At 40.6% G+C, this 23,358-nt stretch overlaps 1 protein-coding gene across 17 annotated transcripts in view; it reads right to left on the bottom strand.

The window, feature by feature from the left end:
• The window catches only part of PTPRM (protein tyrosine phosphatase receptor type M), a 699,958-nt gene that overhangs the window by 58,365 nt on the left and 618,235 nt on the right, over window positions 1–23,358 (bottom strand). For all 17 annotated transcript variants that reach the window (XM_043539842.1, XM_043539843.1, XM_043539845.1 and 14 more), the window contains 3 exons: window positions 21,094–21,181; window positions 10,969–11,045; window positions 8,020–8,056 (listed from right to left, as the gene is read on the bottom strand). In XM_043539842.1, coding sequence (XP_043395777.1) covers window positions 8,020–8,056; window positions 10,969–11,045; window positions 21,094–21,181 — 202 coding nt within the window. The remainder of the gene's footprint in view (window positions 1–8,019; window positions 8,057–10,968; window positions 11,046–21,093; window positions 21,182–23,358) is intronic.

Raw genomic sequence — 23,358 nt, 5'->3', positions numbered from 1 at the left:
TTTTCAGGAAATGAGGTGACCAAAGGCCTCCTCACATCAAGTGCCAGGCTTCCTCTAGACTGCTGAGGCCTGGCTGGAAACTAGGATTCAGAGGGGTCCTAGAAAACACAGTGGGTAAGCAGAAGTTTTGAGCTTATGATTTCTGCACAAGCTACCTTTCTCTACTCCTTTCTAGGCCCTAACACATAATGACTGATAAGCACATTAGTAGTACTGCACCAAGAGTTTTCCGTCCCTTCCTTCATCAATCCCAAAATAGGGCAGCATTCTTTAGCCAGGAGGGGAACCAAATAATCAGACAGTTGTTTTTCATGAAACACACTCAGAAAAATCATGGATACATCTAGAGTAGTACAAATTCCTGAATTTCCACGCTGTACAATTCTTTCCTGGACAAAACTTTCAGCCAAAAAGAATTACTACAGGACATGTGCTAGTTCATTAGGGATTTGAGAGGCTTCTGAACCAAGAAGTACAGTCTGCCAATGATTTTGTTTTTTAAAGTTTATTTGGGCCTTGGCTCACAAGACCAACAACAGGCTCACTATCTAGGTTTCAGGAAGTCATAAAAGTAAATGATCTGCCTGCAAAAACTGGCTTATAGTCTCATTTTAAAATATTTTACTTCTCACAAAAATATTTTTCTAGTTTTTGTAACAGTGAATTTTTTTTCCAGAGCCTTGAATCATCTCCCTTTGTGTAACTGATATGACAAAACAATCTCATTGCTTTCAGCTGAAAAGCTGCTTCCTTCTAGTCAACAGTTAGATCTTGTATATTTCTCTACACAATTCTGGCATGGAGTAAGTTCATAAGTAAGAATCTTTCTTCAGTATTCTAGGTTGGCTTCACAACAGAGAAATAAAGCCAACATGATGTTGTCGAATCAGGGATCTATAAATATTGCCAGGATACATGTACTCCTCCAATTTCTTATTGTTCTTCACAGGAGGGCCTGCTTTTGTTTTCAATATCACATGAGCTAAACACCAGCAATCAAATAGAAGAAACAGCATGTCGGAGACAGGAAACTCATCCCTCACAAATATATAATCAATTATTAATTTTTAGCACGTTTGGAGCTTGTTCATATCTTCAAATCACTTTTTAAAAGATTTTTTAAGTCTCCACGATAGCTCTAAAAGGTGATCACAGAAGTATTATTATCCACATTTTACATGGGCTCTCGAAGCCTCTTGGACCCGTATGCTTGGGGGCGCTAAAGTTTCTGATCTACCTCGGGATGGATTCCCGGGCTACTTTCCTCCCCCATGGTAACAATCCATTCTGACCACACATACTGAGCTGAGGAAAGGCACTGGTGGTTTCTGGACGCTGGCAGACTTAATCGTCAGCCTGGGGCAAACAATCGACCATGCCCAGTTCTGTTTGTAGCCTTTATCTCAGGGCTCTGTATATTTTTCAACACATAAACAAAAAGAAATGTAGAACAACAAGAAAAAGCAACAGTCCTGTTCTCAACTGAGTTCAAGGGGCCCTTTCGCCTCCAGCAGCTGAGTGAGCTTAGACTTTTCCAAGCTAGGGTTGCCAACTCTGACTGAAGCTATCCCGGGAGATTTTTTCCCCCAACACGATGTAATGTAATTTTCTTTAAATATCCTATTAAAATCTCCTAGATTGCTTTCAATGACCTCCAGGAGATCAATGCCGATCCAGGAGACTCCAGGCCAGTCCTGAAGGATTGGCAACCCTATTCCCAGCCAAGGAGGGTCCACAGGGCCTGGCTTTCCTGTTATAGCTTTCTGTTGCAGTCACAGGAAGGTGCACTTCCCATACTCTCCTAGTCCCAGGCTGCCTCATGGTGCTGGGGCCCTCATTTATATCCCTCAGCTGGGAATCGTCAGACTCAATCAATCACTAGATGCTGTTCAGCAGGGTCAGAACCTGCCTGCTGGGCTTCTCTCCAGAACAGGGCTGGCTGGCCCCTGACTCTTAAAGGGGCAGATCACTCTGTCACAGTCTCCTCATGGTTTCTCAGAGGTTCTACATTTAGGGCTTCTGCAACTGAGAAAAGAAGGGGGGAAGCATCTGATCCTTTAGAGTGAGTACAAAACAATCACACTAGATTATTAGCACAAGGACTAGACTAATTAGGAAATCATTAAAATACCAACAGCTCTCACACAGTTATTACTGTTATCCCTGATTTTAAGTATAGAATGGGAAAAACTCTGCAACTCTCAGATACCACTGTCAGGTAACTGTTGACAAATGTTGACTTGTTAATGGCTACCACTGTTTACAATACACAGTAGGAGTTTCCCCTTTTCAGTGATATAAAAAGGAAGAGCTATACAGTATTGGAGTGAGCAGTGATCGGAGGGTCGGACTGCAGGCAGAGGGCTGCCTCCATGAGGATAATTCTGAGTCTCTGCTTTCAATCCTTAAGAGTCCTCAGCTGAAACCCCTTACAAATGTGGCACTTGTCCTTTTGGTGACTCTCACCAAGGCACTTTAAACAAGAAGTGTGCAGGTCACTGTTTGGCATCAATTTACCGCAAACTTCACATGCTTTCAACCCCGGCAACTGAGGCATGCCCCGGTGTTGGGGAACGAAACGGGGATGGGGAGAACCCCCCGTAATGGAAACTTGGAGAAACAACTTCTAACACTACTACTACTAACTAAGAAACGAAGAAAACTAACTATATACAAATCACAGTGGGACACTGCTAAAGGCGCTTGCAGAAGCAAAAGAGAGGGAAGTTCCATCTAGCTGTCACCAGCGGTAAGAAGGAACCGAGGGGGGGTCGGGTTGGCTGGGCCCCATAAAGGCGCGACTCCAGGGGGTGCCGATGCCGTCCCTATGGATTCTGCTAGGGGGAAAAAAATCGTCTGACTGTTGTGCATGTGACGTGTGCGCACCTGATTGGAATTGACCTGAATGAGCACTCGAAGAACTATACTAACATGAATTTGGCATTTAGAATGTAATACTAGTGCTTTAGCTGAAGAAACAATATAAAACCTTTGCTAGAGATTTGTTAGAAACAGCTTTGTTAATACTAAGTTTATTAATAGGAACTTCACAGGACAGAAAATAATTAAATACAAAATAGAAGGAATCAATAGTCATTTTTTTCCTGCATATTGGTGTCATATATGGTCCATTGGCAGTATGAAAACTGAGGAGAATGGGAGTGACCAAATACTGTATAAAGATTCATGCTTTATGCTCCTATTAAAAGAATTTTGTGAAATTCTTTGAATATCTCTCTCCTGGAAACAGAGCTAGATTCCAGTAAATTGTAGAGTTTACAGAATTAAATCCACGTTAAAAAAAAAAGGGAGGGAAAAAAGCAAGCGGTGATTTTTACGTTGCACCTGCTTGTTAGCCCTACATGACCCACTGTGTTGAGTTGTGACAAAGGATTCTTTATTATCCAGATGACCCAAGTGTGCATTTTAACTGTTGGGGCCAACTACGCAGACCACAAAATGTCTTCATTAATGGCAATTTCAGCCCATCAGTCCCACTATGCTTATGGCATTAAGGGAAAAAAAAAAAGAGAGAGAGAGAGAGAGAGAGAGAGAGAGAGGGGCTGATTTTCTAATCCAAATTGCAGGTTTTGAATTTATTTCACTTGAAGTGCAGTAAGAAGTTCCCTTGATTGGATATTAACTAAAACACACTCCATTTGCTAGCTCTTACAAAAATGCATCTGCCTCCTAATCAACTGAATAGCAGCACTGGTATATGCATTTCCAGGCTGGAAGATAAGGGTCTGTAAACCAAACTCTGGTTCACAAGGAAGATGGTCTACAGGGGTGTTAATGGGCCACTTCTCCTTGAATGATGACAGGTTTCAGAGTAGCAACCATGTTAGTCTGTATTTGCAAAAAGAAAAGGAGGACTTGTGGCACCTTAGAGACTAACCAATTTATTTGAGCATAAACTTTCATGAGCTACAGCTCACTTCATCCGATGAAGTGAGCTGTAGCTCACGAAAGCTTATGCGCAAATAAATTGGTTAGTCTCTAAGGTGCCACAAGTCCTCCTTTTCTTTTTTCTCCTTGAATGGTCCCTTAGAATATGTGCTAACTACTTATGCTAAACTATCTGTTCCACCTTGTATTTAGCTGTGACACCGAGTACCTTTCCCAGACCTGAAGAAGAGCTCTGTGTAGCTCAAAAGCTTGTCCCTCTCACCAACAGAAGTTGGTCCAATAAAAGATATTACCTCACCCACATTGTCTCTTGGAAGATGGTAATACTCTAATGAACAGGTGATTATGGAACTCCCAGCTCTGTTAAAACCAGATTGGTAGCCTATTATGAACTGATTACGTTTTCCACTTTTTAGCTGCATACAATTATATTTGCTCATTAACACTTGATATGTTTAATGCAGCTGAAGAAAAATACTAGGACAATTAAATATCAATCATACTAGACTCCACATGGAACTGGCTTCTTTAATGATATCTTCCTGTAAAAGACTAGGGAGGGAGGTTGAATTGCTAAGATTGCTGTGAAGTACCTTTGCGGAATTAAACATGCGGTTCAAAATGTAGTATCACATCCACGTGTTTGTACTTTTCTATAAGAAAAACTGTTCCAAGACAGAATATAAACACCTCTGGCTATGTCTGAGAGCTAAGCTCAGTTTCAGGTTTACAACTGAAAATGACAAAGAGAAACAGAAAATTTAACATATGGAGCAAATGCCTTTTCCCCCTCTATATGATTTCTTTTAAGGATTGTAATTAATCCAGTGTAAAAGATGGGTTTCAGCATGTTTGCCAACACTGTTAAAAATCAAGACCACACCTTCCGTTGAATTATTTTAAGAAGAGAAAATATCACACTAGGGATTTGAGGTTTTGGCTTGAAGTTAGGATGCTGGAAAACTGGTCCAAATTCATGTGAAAAACAGATTTTAGAGGATCTCGTCCATAAAAAAAAACAAAAACCCAACGGATCCAAACGCAAAACCAATTTGAACTTGTATCAAGTTGGTCTCTATTCTTTTTTCCTTGGTAAGATGTTTTTTACATTACTTTTATTTATTTGTATTGCAGCAGTGCCTGTGAGCCCCAATCACGGACCAGGACCCCAGTGTGCTAGGCACTGCACAATTACAAAGCAAAAAGACAGTTCCTGTCCTAAAGAGATTGCACCCTAAATAGTCATTTCTTCTTTAAATTTTGAAAGACTTGTTTTCACTGTCTTTGTTCTTTCTCCTCACTCTCTAACTATTTTTCTTTACCACCTTATTGGGTGGGATTTGGGTGTGGAAGGGCACTTATAGCCAGTCCACATTCAAGTTACCATAATTTTCTTTAATAAATTGTATAGTTTTTTTTCACATTCTTGTGTCTGATTCTCTGCTTTGAAAGCCCATTGAGTAAAGGTCTCAAGTTTAGTATCTGTTATTCAAGTACTGCAATGACTGTTAAAACAGCATTTAAAATTGCTTCAGGGAGTGACTCAGTATCAGAATGCTTTGTAATGAACTCCCAGGAAGGCCTTCCAGTTGCTCCCTTGCTGAAAGCAACTATACTCTGGACTGCAAATAAAATGCCAACCATAGTTGCTGCTGTTTCCATTTTTAGGAGACAATAACTAACAGTAACATAAATTAAAGGACAAACAGAACTCTCCTGCAGAGCGGTATAAAAAACTAGCCCTAACAACCAACACCAGAAAATACCCTTGTTTCCCTTCCCCAGTCCACCAGTAGGGAGGTTAGGGGCTGTAGGTCACTGTGGTTGGGTGGCCGCAGTGGCAAGTTTAAATGGCCTCCCCTGTTTCCCTAAGATGTTAAGGCCAGTGGCGATCACACTGTTCTGGGTCGAGTCAAGTTGATGTACCCTGTCCCAATGATTTCACACCCTGGAGACTGCAATGAAGGAGCAGAACATTTGGAACTAGCAATAGTGGGTTTGGGGGCAGGGAGATGGGGGGAAGAGTTGAAAGAGCCTCCCTTTGGTAAGACCTTTGGCTAGGGGCTGGAGGCTGCAGAGATTGGGCTGCTCAAGTGGCAGCAGCAGTCAGAGGAAGCACGCTTATTTGAGGTGGCTGGCTATGATCTTCATCTGTCTCAACGGTATGTCATTAAAAAGTTTTTCTTTCTAAATCCAATACATGGGAAATGAAACCTTTTGTCCTAGCTGGTGCTCTGAAAAGAGCATGTACACCTTTAAATAAATGTGGTACTCAGATGTAACTAACACTGTTTCAAATCCATAGGAAAGTACAAGAAGCTCTACTGTAGTACAGTGGTTCTCAACCAGAGGTCCGGAGTCCACTGGGGGGCCGCGAGCAGGTTTCAGCCAAAATAAGCTAGAGAGCAGGGCCAGCGTTAGACTCACTGAGGCCCGGGACTGAAGCCAAAGCCCGAGCCCATCGTCCTGGACTGAAACTGAAGCCCAAGCAACGAAGTAGGTAACTTCTGGGTACTCTTCTGGCTCTGTCAATCTACAATACCCGCCTGCTGAAGTGAAGAAACAGATTGACAGAGCCAGAAGAGTACCCAGAAGTTACCTACTACAGGACAGGCCCAACAAAGAAAATAACAGAATGCCACTAGCCGTCACCTTCAGCCCCCAACTAAAACCTCTCCAACACATCATCAAAGATATACAACCTATCCTGAAGGACGACCCATCACTCTCACAGATCTTGGGAGACAGGCCAGTCCTTGCTTACAGACAGCCCCCCAACCTGAAGCAAATACTCACCAGCAACCACACACCACACAACAAAACCACTAACCCAGGAACCTATCCTTGCAACAAAGCCCGTTGCCAACTGTGTCCACATATCTATTCAGGGGACACCATCATAGGGCTTAATCACATCAGCCACACTATCAGAGGCTCGTTCACTTGCGCATCTACTAATGTGATATATGCCATCATGTGCCAGCAATGCCCTTCTGCCATGTACACTGGCCAAACTGGACAGTCTCTACGTAAAAGAATAAATGGACACAAATCAGACATCAAGAATGATAACATTCAAAAACCAGTCGGAGAACACTTCAATCTCTTTGGCCACTCGATTACAGCCCTAAAAGTGGCAATTCTTCAACAAAAACACAGACTCCAATGAGAGACTACAATTAATTTGCAAACTGAACACCATTAAATTAGGCTTGAATAAAGACTGGGAGTGGATGTGTCATTACACAAAGTAAAACTATTTCCCCCTGTTTATTTCCCCCCCCTACTGTTCCTCACACGTTCTTGTCAACTGCTGGAAATGGCCCACCTTGATTATCACTACAAAAGGTCCCCACCCTCCGCACTCTCCTGCTGGTAATAGCTCACCTTTCCTGATCACTCTTGTTACAGTCTGTATGGTAACACCCATTGTTTCATGTTCTCTGTATATATAAAATCTCCCCACTGTATTTTCCACTACATGCATCCGATGAAGTGAAATGTAGCTCACGAAAGCTTATACTCAAATAAATTTGTTAGTCTCTAAGGTGCCACAAGTACTCCTTTTCTTTTATCTGACTTTCAGAAATTCAATTTTCTTTTCAAAGTGTTGCAAGTCTAGTGCGTCTTTAGGTCCTGTATTAAAACCTGCTGGGTAAAATTTTCCAAAGCACCTAATTCATTTAGCAGCCTAAGTTCCACTGACTTTCAATAGGATATAGAGACCTGATCCTAAAAGATATTTAGGCACCTAACTCCGATAGGAGGTTCCTATGTCACTTAGGCACTTTTGAAATTTTTGCCTGTCATCTTTTTCACTACTTATTTGTCCTTTAGCAAGTCCTACTGAGTAACATAAGCCAAAAGTAAGGGTACATATTTTTCTTCTACACAACACTACTGAACCCAAAGGTAAAGACAACTCAACACTAAGCTCTTGGAATTTGGAGAGTTTGAATTAAAGCTGCTTGCCATATCTGGGTTCATAGAGTAATTTTGTATTTATTGTGGCAAAAATATGTATTACAGAGTATAAACCATCATACAAGAATGTTTGTAGTTTTTTGTTCACACAACCAGCAAGAAATATATAAAGTGAGATTAGCTTACCTTGAGTAGCAATGTAGTGATTTGGCCTGTGATAACCCTAAAAAAATGGAAAAAAAGTTTTGAGTCAATTTGCAATGCAATGCACCATCATGTGCTGGTATGATCGTCATGTCATAGAGACTAGTGTTCATAACCCTACTGAATATCACAACAACAAAAGTTACATATTAGGAGCAAATTCTGGCCTTTCCAATGAAAGGCATATTGCGGGGGTACAAGAAGCAGCTATGTTGTCTGGACTGGAGGGTCCCATAGCTATTGGCTTGCGCAGTGCCTGGGTAGAGGACTGACTTAGTATGTTTTGGAAGTTCCTTACTGGCTTCTCTGAAAAGGAGCAACATAAACTTAGGTGCACTTGGTAGTCTGGACACATCCCCAAGCCCTCGAGCTGTGAAGTGCTGCTGAGTGCAATGCTAGTTCCCTGCTTAGCAGCTAAGAGAACACTAGATTTATAGTCAGCATGGATGCTGCGTGTGTGTGCTAGGGAGGGAATAGGTTCTCTGTGCCCTCTGGTCTGCTCACAAATTACTTCTGAACAGAAAAAGGGTAAAATCTATGAAGAAATGTCTTGGTGTAAACAGTTTGTCCAGCTCTAAATAGGAATTACACTGAAAAGTAATTCTCGGTTTCTTTCTGTGAAGGCAAGAGAAACTTAATCATATGCTGGCTGAGCAATCAACACTAACAACTTTTGCATTCTTTATAACAAAGAATATTGGCTCTTGATAGGATGCAAACTAGAAACAACAGAATTTGTATAGTATTTTTGTTTCTGATGCTACAGGATTATTGCCAAGGATTTAACTCATGTAACAGTACATCATTATAGACAGTCATATCAATATTAATACCAAAAGCTTTAAATAATGGTTAGGTTATGACACCAACTAACAAAAGGAAGAAATATAAAGTTATAGCTCATACTCCATATCAACTTGCCAGTGTAGAGTGTGTTAAGGGTAAGGAGTGAAGTGAGGCACCAAGACCGAAGTAATCTGAAGAACCCTGGAGAACAGAAAATGTTACAAGAACTACTGAAGTGGTTCCTTTATATGCCATTCTGAGGCAAACTTTGAGTGCCTAAGGATCGAGACTTATTTGTATGACGGTGGATAGAGCTGGCATTTCTCTATGCGAGCATCATCTACTAGCTGCGGGGTTGGATTCATTCAGACTACCAACAAAACAGGCATTGGGAGATTTAGTTCAAGGGAATGTCTCGCGATACAAACAGAGCCTTTTCCATGCCAATGCCTATGAAGCTGCCATTCCCACTGTAACTCCATTGTTCTGATATGACATCTATTACAATCTGCCTGCATGAGATAGGCTGCACGTCTGCATCTGTGAAACCAAGGACAGACAAATTGCCATTTACAATCGAATCTTGAATACCTTCTTGCTAATAAACAACCACAGTGTCTCCCTGTTTATGGTCACTTTGTCTACTGATTTCTGATGATCCAAAGAAACTTAGATGCTTTGTACTACAGCTATCTTCTAAGGAATGGGAAGCTTTAGGCCCCACAACCCTCACCAGTAGTGTCTTCTATGCTCACACAGCTGTCCCACTAAATTCATTCTGCTTTTTTTTTTTTCAGGCACAGGAAGACATGATATGAAGCCATTATATCAGGGTCTTGAACAAGAGCATGTGATCCAAACCCTCCTCCCCCACATTTTGTGGAGGTTCAGATCTGGATCCAAAGCATAATTTGAATTATACATAAGCAACTAAACCCCGAACCTGAAGTCTGAACAATCCTGAACCTTGGAAAAGTTTGAATTTAAATCCAACCCCTCAATTTGGGTCCAGCTCTACTTTTTATTACACAAATTTCTGTCTACAATTTTATTACTCTTTTAAATGGAAATGTTTCTGTTTTTATCTTTACCTCATGGTTAATGTGTTAAGTTTCTGAAACTGTAAAGAATGGGGTAGAAATATAACCCTAATCTGACTGCCTTTGAAACATATTACTAACTATCATTAGAAGGAGATAACCCAAAGATTGTTATATAAGAATAAGGATTAATTTGGTTGCTCTATATTGTATGAGAAAAAAATCTACTAAATTCCCTTGTCAGACCTGGTGGACACGTGTGAACCGGAGACTGTGACACCTTCATTAAAAGGTGTCATTGGGGAAGAAGAAATCACTGAATGTAGGCTGCTGCCTGCCTAAGAATCAGCAGTTGTTCTGTACTCTCATGTCTAGTGTTCCTCATGAACATTAAAATTACTGAAGTTTTCATCTCTAGATTTCAGGCTTTAGACAGTGTTGACTTTTTCTTGATTTTCAATTCTACTTTTGATTTGATCCTTTCAACCAAAAACCATGCTGTCTCTTAAAGAATTTATTCTAATGTAAAACATTAAGTTAACATGATGCAGAATGAACAAAGAAGCAGTCTTCAATAATTAAAGACCCTACATATTTAATGAAATGTCTTGCTTGCATTAGAAGTACTGGTTAACAGCTGCAGACTATACTTTGAAGGCAACTTAAAAGTGTAGCAATGACAGGAGATTGCAAATCACTGCATTAGGAATTACAGAGTTTTGTCACATTAATATGCAAACAGCTTTCTTTTAAATGTGAAATTATGCCAAGTTGTTGACAGACAATGTAAATAACATTTCCTTGGTCCACATAAGCATCAGGAGGCAAAAGAGCCACGTAATGTTGGTGGCAAAGTTTCGCTCCAGAGTGTGGCAGTTTCAAGAAATGACTGAACTCATTTTCTCACTGGCAAATATTTGGTGTTTTATTTTTTCTTTATTGCATATGTGGGTTCCCATGACTGTGGTTTCCAGTAATGTTTGGCAGCCAAAACTGTGATCAGCTATGCTAGCTATAAGAAATGGTCAATAAAGTGTAAAGATAACATGGACCATGTTTGGCTGAACAGCGATGTTAACTTTGTTTACTACATCAGTATACATACGTCAATATAATTTCCATTGATGTAATCTGAGTTTGTTTCTCCTTCAATTGGCTGCAGTCTCACTCGAGAATGATCATCTGAAATGGGAACAACAGATAAAACAAAATAGTTTGGTGTGCTTTTAATTGTCACAAAATATAAGGTCACATTCAGAAAGAAACCCTTAATACACATATTACTTTAAAGTCAAATTACAAAGTTTGCACTTTTCAAGTTTCCTGTCATTTGGTTTTGGCTCAAAATGAGCTATCAGATGTTATATATACAGTAAAACCTTTCCACTTTGCACTTCAATCATTTATGAACCCCATAATTCCCAATGATTTTGGAGCTGAATACATCTGATATTCAAACCACTGCCACCACTTCTCTTTCCTCCTAGAGAATGTGAAACAGTTTTTGCAACAGTCAAATTGCCTTTCATTAATACATTTAACTGCATTCAACTGTCAAAAGCTCAGTCATTTGCAAAGTTCTCCCATTATTAGTGCAAAGTGATTATGTAAGGCATATAACAAGGTCTTGTGGGAGATCATTATTTGAAGAGACAAAACAACCAAGGCTAAAAAATAACTTGGTATATCATATATATATTCTTTAAGAAAAATCAGTTTCACTCCCTCTATATGTTGTTTCAGTGATTTCTTTTGAACTGAGGAAGGGACTTTTCTACCTACTTTCAGATCTTGGATAATATCCCATTTCTCCCCCATGCCATTTTTCAACTGAGGTTGTCCTTTCCTGGGTGAGAAATGCTAGATTACTCTGGAAACTATTCAAACTTACTCTAACAGTAAGGGGGGTGGAGTCAGCATTTCCCACTTAAACCATGAATGGGACATACATGTGAAGAAATAATTTAGAATATTAGAGAGAAATTTAGACATCTCTGAGGGAAACAAATCTGGCATTTGCTCCCTATGGAGAGGAGCTCAGGGTTTGCTATACCAGAACAGATCAATCAAATTCAGTACTTCACCTTTGGCCAGAGCTAACAACTGATGCAACAGAGGATAGAGGAAGAAAAAAAGAAAAGAAAAGAAAGCAATCCTGAGATTTGATTGCTTTTATTTTATTGATATGCTATTAAAGGTCATAAATTATCCAGCCCTTTTGTCAGTACAGCAACTGCCCTTTAGCGGTAATGAGTTCCACAGATTTGCCACAGTATAAAAGAGAACTTCCTTTTCTTTATTCTAATGCCACAGCTATTAATTTTGAAGTGAGATTCTACTCTGAAAAGTGATCCTAGCAAATAAGATATTGTGGAGTTGCACACTTATTTTCTTTCAGTGAATTTCATATTCCATATGTGATCAGTTTGTGATTAAACAAGTAATCTTACAAACTCAGTTTGTGCTCTAAGAGTGCAGGCCGGGGTCTTCCTGTTTTGGGCATCATCACCAGTGAGAAAGTTCTGCAGAACTAACAGTGACACTTCTGCAGCTGCCTTGTCTTCAGGTTATTGTTTTAGTGACACCTATGAAACTCCCATTGCCTTCAGTGGGTATGCATAAGCATATTTCAGTTGATCATGGAGCACAAAATAGAATAGTATTCAGTTCTCACTCTGTCTCTTTTAGTTGTGTTGGCTCTGCAAGCCAAACTGAAGTTAAAAAAAACAACCAAACAAAACAACCCCCAAAGCCCCAAACAAAAACCATTCTTCTCCCCCCATAAACACATACTTTTGATCATTAAAGTAAGCAAATGTGACTCTGAATATACTAACAGGGTGGAGTTAAAAGATATTGAGTAAAAAGATGCCATGTTTACATGGCTACTTTCCAGACCGGAACCACATTTAAACAAGTATTCCCTTGTTCTTATACTGTGGGATAGCATTTTTTTTTTAAAAGAGCTGATGATTTTTTCCAGTATGCCTTTTCATAATTTACAACAGTCACAGTGGAGTCTCTAAAAGTTCTTGCCTTTTCTATGCAAATTAATACTAATTTTTGCAGTCTCACCATATGCAAGTGCTGCCACGCCTGTCTAACTCTCTTTGCTACTCTTCGCTGGACCTTCTCACTTAATTCTCAGGGATATTTTTCATAAAACAAGGGGACAAAATTGGACAAGACATGACCATAGTTCAATATTACGTTACACTTTCTGTACTGTTTTATTTTGTTTTTAATTATGCACCCGATCATTCTATCTGTTGTTAAACCATCTGCAGCACATTTGGAAGACATCTCCATTGAACTGTTCTCGGGCTTTTTTTTCCTAAGTCAACCCCCAAAATTCAGAGTCTGTTAGTTTATGTCACTTATGTAAGTTCAAATTATTTTTATCCTATTTTGCATTATCTTGCATTTATCCAAACTGAATTTCCTCTGCCATCCAACTGTCCAATGAATTTAAATCCATCTAAACAACATCACAATCCTCTGTAAATTCTATGTACACTGGTCCAAATGCTGTTTGTCATACAAAACAATGTGTTTCCATTGAAGTTTGCTCCATTGAGGCCTTCTGTATTTGGCCCAACCACTTCAGGGCCATCAGCAAACTTCATCAACTTACCATCCACTTCCCCACCCAAATCTCTGAGGGTTCAGCTATGCACTGGTCCAATGCATCTGTCTCCATGCTTCCTCAGTCGGCAAGGTGATTGAGCTAGATCCCCCCTCATTACAAAAGAGAGCAAACTGCTGGCAGGGTGTGTTCTGTGAGGGCCCTGCAACTTTGGAACTTGCTCCTCCTCTTAGTTCAAAATATCCCAAACCTGATGACTTTTTGGCCAGGTTGCAAGAGCTGTTTGCTTAACAATATTTTGAGGAAAAGTTGAGGGTATGATCCTGGGGTGTGTGGAAGTGGGTTGAAAGGGGCTCTTCTGTTGCTTGGAATTATTGGCGACCTGAGTTAATGTGTTACCTGTATGGTTATTAATGAGTGCTGCTTGCTGGCCAAGTTATTGTGTTAGCTGTTCCTGAGTACGTAGTGCTATTAGGTGGTCATCATAAGGTTGTTGTAACTATAAGTGATTGTTAGGGCACCTAATGCTTTCTGTATGGGGGATCTCTACTGTAGTTAAGAACTAAAGAAATAAATAATGAAATAATATGTGGCTATTGAAAGGAGCAGGATCCAAGCTCATCACCCTGCAGGACAATGGAATACTCACTGAGGTTATGGCTCTGAGTATCAGGGGAGAGAAGGGATTCATGTCCCATACTACCTCCCCCTGCCAGGGCAAGTGGGTGGGAAAGGGATAGCTAAGGTAAGAGAATGGATAGGGAATGGCAGGGAGTAGGCAGTCCCTTGGTTCCTTCCCATCTTGCGCCCCTGGAGCGAAGATGGTCGGTGATTCTCACAGCCACAGTTCTTTCTGAGCGCTTCACCTAGGGTGTTGCAGCTACGGGTTGACCCTAGAGGCTCTCTAGTCCAGATATATTAAATAAATCTGAACCAAATTCCAATCCCAGGTTCCCAACAATTGATTCTTACTTAGCTAGTTTTTACACATTTGTCCTTTTTATGTTGTTCTTCTAATTAATAGTTTCCAAGGGGGGAGCTTATCAAAAAATCTTGGAATATCCAGGTCAATTATGTTCATCAGGTCATTCTTATCCGCTCATTTATTCACTTTTTCAAAGGAATCTAACAATCTGAAGAGGCTTGATTTTCTCTTTCAGAAACCATGCTTCTTTGACCTATCAAGTTATATTTATCCAGGTGCTGTGCTATTGTATACTTAATTAAGCTATTAATTGGTTTCTTCAGAACTGAGGTGAGGGTCATAGGCCTTTAATTCCCAGGATCTTGCTTAAAAAAGATACCACATTAACAACTTTCCAATCTTCAGGCACGTTTGTTGGCTTATAGATTTTGGGCCTGATCCTGCTCCCAATGAAGTCAATGGAGAGATTCCCATTGACTTCAATGAGAGTTGGATTGGACTAGTATTGAATATCCTCCTCCGTATCTCCATGATTTCATGTATATTCCCTTTAAAACACCGTCAAGAGAACCTGCCACTCGACTGACCTCCTTCACTCAAGCTTTTCAAGTTACCTGCTGACTTTTCCTCTATGATTTCAATCTCTGCGAAGGCCACACTTAGATTTCTCATAAATAAATAAATATTTTAAGAATATAAATTTCCTTCTTTTTCCCTACAGGCCAAGTGATAAAGCCTGGTAAAGTCCAATGCTAAATGTCCATCAACTTCTCTGCTATTTCATTACTTTCTTTTCCTCCACTCTCTCCATGATGGCGAGCTTTCAATCACACATGCAGCTTCAGATTTAAAGACTTAAAAAAATTATTTAGCTTCATATCTTTAGTTATCTTCATATAATCTCTTTCCCCTTGTTACTTCACATCTGCATCTTACTTAGTAGAACCTGTGCTCCATGGACAGTGGCTAGGAATACTACAGGAGCTGAAGAAAGATGATTACACAATTTCTATTCACTTTCTATGGGATCTGGGTGGCTAACTTCCTTGATCTCTTTGAAAGTCCCAGCCAGTATTTGTGTGGTTTGGGCCCATTTTCTTATTTTTAAAGGATTTTTTTTAACAAATCTAAAACAGGCACTTTTTTCTGTGTGCGCTTAATCACATAGCTTTTTGACTCAGAGATACACAAGCTATATGTGCATCTAACACATTGTTCTTAAATAGCCTCCAGGCTGATTACCTGAGTTTTTACATTTTTCCTTTATCCTTCAGTCTGCTGTTAACTACTTTCCTCAAAGCTTTTAAACAGTCTCATTTCAAGTTCATTGTCAGTGTGTCATAGTCACCCTCTATTGATATCAAACCTATTTTTGCACTGATCACACCACCAATCACTTCAATCTTCAAAATTCCTTATGCTGAAATTAATTTTTCTTTCTAAGTATGAACATGAGCATTTCATCCTGCCCCTTCCTTATGCATGTGCACATGCACATACACACCAGCCTGTGGCCAGTATTTTCAAAAGTGATGAGTGATTCTGTGTGCCCTTTTTCCCCCCTAAAACACATGAATGGATACCTGACTTTCAGAAAGTGCGGTGTCTGAAAATCAGGCCCCTAATAAAGACATCTCAAGTTGGGCACCCAAAATCATGTCACTTTTGAAAATCTTGGTCAATATTATTTTCTCATTTGATCAGGGCTGCAGTAAGTTAAAAATGAATTATTATAGATAACAGAAATCTTTCATAAGGGACAAATGAATATTACGGTACCTACGCCCATAAGTAACCACTGTACAGTAAATACAGACATAACAATGTTCCCAAGCACAAGATTCATTTAACAGTTTCAAAGCCATTTTTTGGTTCTTAACGTAGAAACAACATAAAAGAAGACATTTATATTTAATAAAGAAGAAACACATTTTGTATAGGTGATTAGATAGTGGTCAGCATTTAGCATAATGATGAAGCAGCTCACAAGTTGCTGTAGCCACCTTCTCATTGTGAATGGGGCAGGCGTGTATCTAATTAAATTTACATCACCTGGATAATGTAATGTACACTGCTACTTTGACAAGCTCCCTCTGTGTTGGCAGCTTGGTGCTATTGCTTTAATTTCCTTACAAAGCAATACTGACTACAAACAATAGCATAATGATGGCATCTTGGAGGATTTAAACAGAGAGGATAAAAGGGCTGAAAAACCTACATTAAACTCATATTCTAAAACAACATATGTTTCACTGCAAAAAATATACCTAGAATATATGGCATCTAAGCCATCTACAGTACTTTTAACTTCTTAAATACCATGTAGAAAGAGGTGGGTTTTTTTTAAATGCCTTAAAAGCATAAGCCAATATTTTAATAATAACATAGGGATTCAATTTTAAAAGTAGACCTCTAAAATTATTCTCCCCAATTTTGCCACGCACCCATTTCTTTACACAAAGCCCACGTACAATTCAGGTAATTCCAATAAGTAACTACACCATTTGCATAAAACTAATTAACATACAGCAAATTTGTGGGCCCAATTTTAGAGGCTCTTTTAAAAAGGTTGCCCCTCAACATAAATAATGTGTTGTAATAATATTGTATTATTCTAAATTCTTACTGCCACATAGATATGTTTTATTGATAACAACTCATCTCCATCCAACTATCTCTGTTTCTTAAATATTGATGACATATTAAAAGCAAGTTGAGATACAAACAATCTAAAGTAACATTTGCCCTCTTAGACAGTCTCCAGTATTAATTGTAATTATAATTATTTCATGCATCGAGTATCTTTTACTTGTTTTCCCTTTGCTAGTCATCACTCCTTCACCCCAGATCTGTAGTGCTACTAGTCTTCTACTTATTTCAGCTCGGAACCCAAAATAACAGGCTGTTTAGAACACATTAAAAGAGGTGCCTGATGCAGCAAAACTCTGACTAAAAATGTGGATCTATTGTCACGTCAGGAGATAAAATTTTATAAAGGAACAGAAGGCATACAGATCTCCATATCTCTGTTATTAAGAACCTGTTCTTATTTGCACTCTGGGCATTTTTATACCTAAATAATTATATCAATTGCATATATTTCTATGCAACATACTCTCACAAAGAAAAATTTTGTTAAAAAAACATTTAGGATTCTTTAAGGGTATCCATCTACACAAACATTGTAAGCAAAGAAATATGCAGCTAACGTATCCTTCTAAACATCACATTCATTATTTTCACTAACAGGCTTCACCCATCTGTAAAGAAGTACCATGGGTCTCCAACACGTCCAGTAGGACAATACCCAAACTACCTTTGTCTCAATTACCCTGTGTGATGGGATATAGCTGGCTTTTTTGACTCCCTATGAAAGGCCCTGCAGTCCTACTAAACTCTGCCCCAGGAAGAGCGAGGTGGGAAGAAAAGAGCAGCAAAGGTGGTTCCTCAAGGCCTGCCTAGAGTGGCTTCACTGACGTAGCCATCTGGGAAGCTAGAAAGACCTGGTCCTCCAAGGGCTAGCAACAGCCAATCAGAGTCCAGCAGGCTCAGATAAAAGAGGCTGTAGGGCATTAGCAGGTCAGTTCCTGGTGGGGATCAGAGGAGAGAAGAGTGCTCCTCTCTGGCACAGAGATAGAGAAGAACCTGAGGAAACTGGCTCTGATATAGGACTATAGACAGAAGGGCCTGGTAGGAAGAGGCCCAGGGAAACAGCAGTGATGGATTGGAGTGAGCGGCTGTGTACAGGGTCCCAGGGTTGGAACCCAGAATAGTTTGTAGGCCCAGGTTCCCAACCAGCCACAGGTAAAGTGGTGTAAACCCCAAGAAGGGGACAGATCCTGTTGGGGATCCCAAACAAAGGGATGAATTTAAAGGTTCCAAAGCCAGGGCTGAAGACCAGAGGGCAAAAAGACTATTTAGTTATTAGACTCTTTAATATGCCAGAAGAGGTTCATTTCGACTTTGTGACTTGGCCAATAAGCCAAGCCACTGAAGACCCACTTTCAGCCTGCAGAAAGTGCCACGGGCGAAAAAGGACTGTGGTACTGCACCCTGCCTCTCGGAGGGACTCAAGAAGTGAGTACCCTTTTACACCCTGTCACATAAAACTCTGTCTTTACCAACATCAACAGCCATGTCTGTTAGTCATCTATACACCAGGGACCTATATGTGTTATTTTTCCATGGAGAAGTATCAGGTCAGCATTAAGGTCCTGCATAACAGTGTAATTTAAAGAAGTGTATTTTAATGTTATTGTACATGAAATTCAGCAGCTTTGCTGTGTTTATTTTCAGCTATGTAGAGATTGCCAATTTTTAGGAGAAAGATTACAAGATTTAGAAAAAAAAGGGAGTTATTGTTAAAAAGGAAATAAAATTGGCATCTGAGTGAATGTTGAGGTTGATGGGAATGATATATTTTGTACAAAAGAGCAAACACTGTGCACCTAACTTTTTCCCAACTACCTTTTTCACTCACTTCTATTCCTGCCTTACTTCTTCCTTGCACCCACCCTCATTCTCGGAGACTTCAATTTCCATGATGCCAACCTATCTGATCCCTTTTCTCTCTCACCTCCTCATCTGACATATAGCCTTAGATCAATTCTCCCACTCACTAAAAAGGCCATTTGCTTGATCTAGTTTTCACCATAGACTGCCCACGCTCTCTGCCTCTGAGGTCTCCATCACGGAACTCTTTCTGTCTCCCCTCATCTCATTCAGCATCATCTCCTTTGACCTGCCAACCAACCATTCCATGACTTCCAGTCCATTAATGTCAAGGACTTCTCCTCTGCTATCAGCCTCCTCCACCCTGTGCTCTCATCCCTCTCTCCCACCGATTTAGTCATTGACTTTCTCCACCAACCTGGATTACTTGGCACTTCTCACTCATCAAAAGGACCCATCTCTCTAATCCCCTTCTTCCACTCCTGCTGCTGAGTGTTTCCAGTGAAAGACCCATGACCGTGCTGATTTCCTCTACTACAGATTCACTCTCTCCTTACCTTCAATTCCCTATTTAAGGCCTCCCCTCATGTCTGCTAAGAATGTTGCTATCTTCTTCAAAGAGAAAATTCACATACTCTGACAGGACATCCTCCCCCTCTTTTCTTATGCCAACATCTTCTCCCCATTTTCCCTGTGACTGAAGCTGAGATCTTGTGTCTTCCTTCTTCCTGTATCCCTTCTACCTGCTCCTGCAACACCCCATCTCATAATTCCCCCATTCTTACCCCTCCTCTGCTTCATCTCACTCCTTCTTTCTCACCTCTCTTCTTCATCTCTCCCTCTCATCTGGTTCTCTCCCCTATCAATACAAACAATGCTTTAGTTTCACCCATCTTGATTCCTTCCCCTTGACCCTATTGGTCTCTCCAGCTACTGTCCCCTGTCCCTTCATCTCTAAAGCTCATAGAACTCCTTGTCTACAAGGACAGCTTAGAGTTCTTCTCCTCAGATTCCACCACTGGACTCTCTTCAATCCAACCTTTGCCTATCCCATTTCACTGAAACTGCTCTCACCAACATCTATAATGACTTCTTCTTGACCACAACTCAGAACAAGTTCTCCATCCTTCTTGAATTGTTGGTTATCACTGACATACAGTAGAACCTCAAGAGTTACGAACACCAGAGTTATGAACTGACCAGTCAACCACACACCTCATTAAGAACTAGAAGTATACAATCAGGCGGCAGCAGAGACAAAAAAAGAAGCAAACGCAGCACAGAACTATGTTAAACGTAAACTACTAAAAAATAAACGGAAAGTTAAAAAAAAGATTTGATACGGTAAGCAAACTGTTTCTGTGCTTGTTTCTTTTAAATTAAGATGGTTAAAAGCAGCATTTTTCTTCTGCATAGTAAAGTTTCAAAGCTGTGATAAGTCAATGTTCAGTTGTAAACTTTTGAAAGAACAACCATAGCATTTTGTTCAGAGTAACAAACATTTCAGATTTCAGAGTAGCAACCGTATTAGTCTGTATCCGTAAACATTTCAGAGTTACGAACAACCTCCATTCCTGAGGTGTTCGTAACTCTGGTTCTTCTGTAGTCCACCATGCTCCTCTTCTCGAAATCTTGCCCTCCCTAAGCTTTTGAAACTCCACCCTCTGCTGTTTCTCCTCTTACATCTCTAATAATTATTTCATTGTTTCATTAGGAGGATCCTCCTCTTCCCAACTGTCATTCAGCTCCCACAGGCCTCTGTACTTGGCCCCTCCTCTTCTTCCTCCATACTGGTAATCTCATTCACAAATGAGGCTTTAATTAACATCTCTGTAATGATGACCCAAAGATCTACCCTTCTCCTGTCATCTACACCAAAATCGTGGCTTGTGTTTATGACATCTCCACAGGGATGTCCAGTTGTCAACTCAAGCTCAACATGGTCCAAAGTTGAGCTTTTGATCTTTCCTATCACTGTGGACAACACTATTTTCTTCCCTGTCACTCGAGCCAGTAACCACTTCACCTTGAATGGTCCCTTAGAATATGTGCTAACTACTAATGCTAAACTATCTGTTTGATCTTGTATTTAGCTGTGGCACTCTAAGTACCTTTACCAGACCTGAGGAAGAGCTCTGTGTAGCTGGAACGCTTGGCTCTCTCACCAACAGAAGTTGGTCCAATAAAAGATATTACCTCACCCACCTTGTCTCCCAGAAGCTAAAAGGAAGTTAACAAAGTATTACAATTATGCTGCCAACACTTACATGCAATGATATTCCCATATCTATTCTTCATTCTGTTTTCATCTTTCTTAGCTGAGTCCCAGGGTGCAGACTGTCCTTCAAAGAAACTCTATTTTAAAAAAAAAGATAGAAAGAAAGTGACATTAAGAAATTCAGTATGGAGCAACAGGAACCTTAAGAGTAAAGAATAAAGCAATGGAGCATGGAAGAAATACTACAACAGCCAAAATTACAGTTGTTAAAGTGACATTCAACTAATTTGCTTATCTGATAATGATACCAGGCTCTTCTTTGAACAGCACTTTTCTTTCAGTTCCATGTTTCACATGGAGAGTTTGACACAAGAATAAAGTGTGTATCAGCAAGAATGATTTTTGTGCGAGGAAGAGTTAGTTAACCTTGCAAAAGTTTCGTGCTTGTAATGCTAAGCATAATTGACTAATTAACGTGCATTGTCCAAATTCTGCTCCTTATTACACCAGCGTAAAACTGGAATAAACCCAGTGATATTACTGATAGCAAAATTTGACCCTGTGTTAATAAAATACTACCAACAGTTTCACGTTTACCTGGTGATAGGTGGCTATTCAGTCCCTTAACACACAGTGGCATTATTCTTAATTTGCATTCAATTGGCCTTTTATTAAAAACATTATTTACAAACCCACCAAGATTATTAGATAGTCAGCAAAGAAAAATGATGTAATTTTATGAAAAATACAATCTTATTATTTGTATTAGCTTTATTAAATACAGTACAGAGGCTTGGTGAATATTAAAGTAAAGATGCTAACAATATCTCTTTATATTAACAAAATACACCACTTGGCATAAGAAAAACAACCCTCTGTTGTCCACTTTTCACGTGCAGTTCGGGTTCTAAAATAATGACTTTCCCAGTGTTTTTGGGTGCACTGTGTCCATAAAAGTCAGGGCCGTCCTTAGGCATACAAGGCTGTGTAGGGCACCTGAAAATTTGGGGCACCCCTGGGTCTTAGTGTCCTCCCTCCCATCTCTTCCTATCCCTGTTCTGACACTTCCTGCAGGCTCCCACCACAACTGACTGCTGCAGCCTGGTGAGTCTTCCTCTGGAGGGGATCTAGTACTTAAAAGTGAAAAAGTCTTCCAGCCTGCCAGGCCTATTAGCACAACACTGAAACTGTAAAAGAGCCATTCAAGTGGTAATGAAGCCATTTAACAGGCATTTGCCAAGCCCTAAGTATATACTGTCAGTTTCTGAATTTACTGCCCCTGCCTACACTGGCAAGTTTCTTCACAGTAAAGCAGCTTTCTGTGTTGTAACTCCTGAGGTGTACACACTGCCAAGCCACTTAGTGCGCAGAAACTGCGCAGTTCCAGGGCTGTGAAAAACCCCACCCCGACGAGAGCTTTCTGCACCAGGGGTACAGTGCTGCGGTGCCAGTGTAGAAAATCCTGGTCAATTACAGTGCTGCGACTGGCCTCCAGGAGGTGTCCCACAATGCCTGTTTTGCCTCTCTGGTCATCTGTTTGAACTCTACTGCCCTGCCCTCAGGTGACCAACAGTCATCCCCACCCCATACATTCCTTTGGAATTCTGAAAGGCCCCTTCCTGTTTGCTCGGTGATGCATGCAGTGGTCTCAGCGCATCTTTTCAGGTGGCCATGCCTGCTCCATGCACCAGGCAATCCCTGGCTTAGAGCAATGCCGAGCTGCTGGACCTCATCAGCATTTAGGGAGAGGAGGCTGTCCAGTCCCAGCTGCTCTCCAGCCATAGGAATTATGATACCTATGGACAGATTTCACGGTGCATGACAGAAAGGGGCCATGACCAGGACACACTGCAGTCCAGGGTCAAAGTGAAGGAGCTGCGCAACGCTTACCACAAGGTGCGAAGGCAAACCGCTGCTCCGGTGCTGTGCCCATGAGCTGCCGGTTCTACAAAAAGCTGGACGCGATACTCGGTGGCGACCCCACCTCCACTGCGAAGGCCACAGTGGATACTTCAGTGGCTCGTGTGCCAGTCGAGTGTGGACCGAGCCAGGAGGAGGAAATCTTGGACTAGGATGTAGAGGAGGAGGGGGACCCAGAGGCAGAGGATGACTTGGAGGTCAGAGATGCGTGCAGCCAGGAGCTCTTCTCTACTCTGGAGGCTAGCCAGTCACAGCTGTCAGAGCTTGGCGAAGCGCAAACAGGAGAGGAGGCCACTCGTAAGTGGATTTGATTTGGGGAATCGCTGAAGTGAGTTGTTGGAGGCAGGAGGGCTGCAGAAAGCAGGCTTGTGTCTGTATGATGCACATACCATCA

Source organism: Chelonia mydas, chromosome 2 (genome assembly GCF_015237465.2).
Source record: "Chelonia mydas isolate rCheMyd1 chromosome 2, rCheMyd1.pri.v2, whole genome shotgun sequence".
In the NCBI taxonomy this organism is placed as follows: domain Eukaryota; kingdom Metazoa; phylum Chordata; order Testudines; family Cheloniidae; genus Chelonia; species Chelonia mydas.
This window is presented reverse-complemented; position numbering and strand designations above follow the sequence as displayed.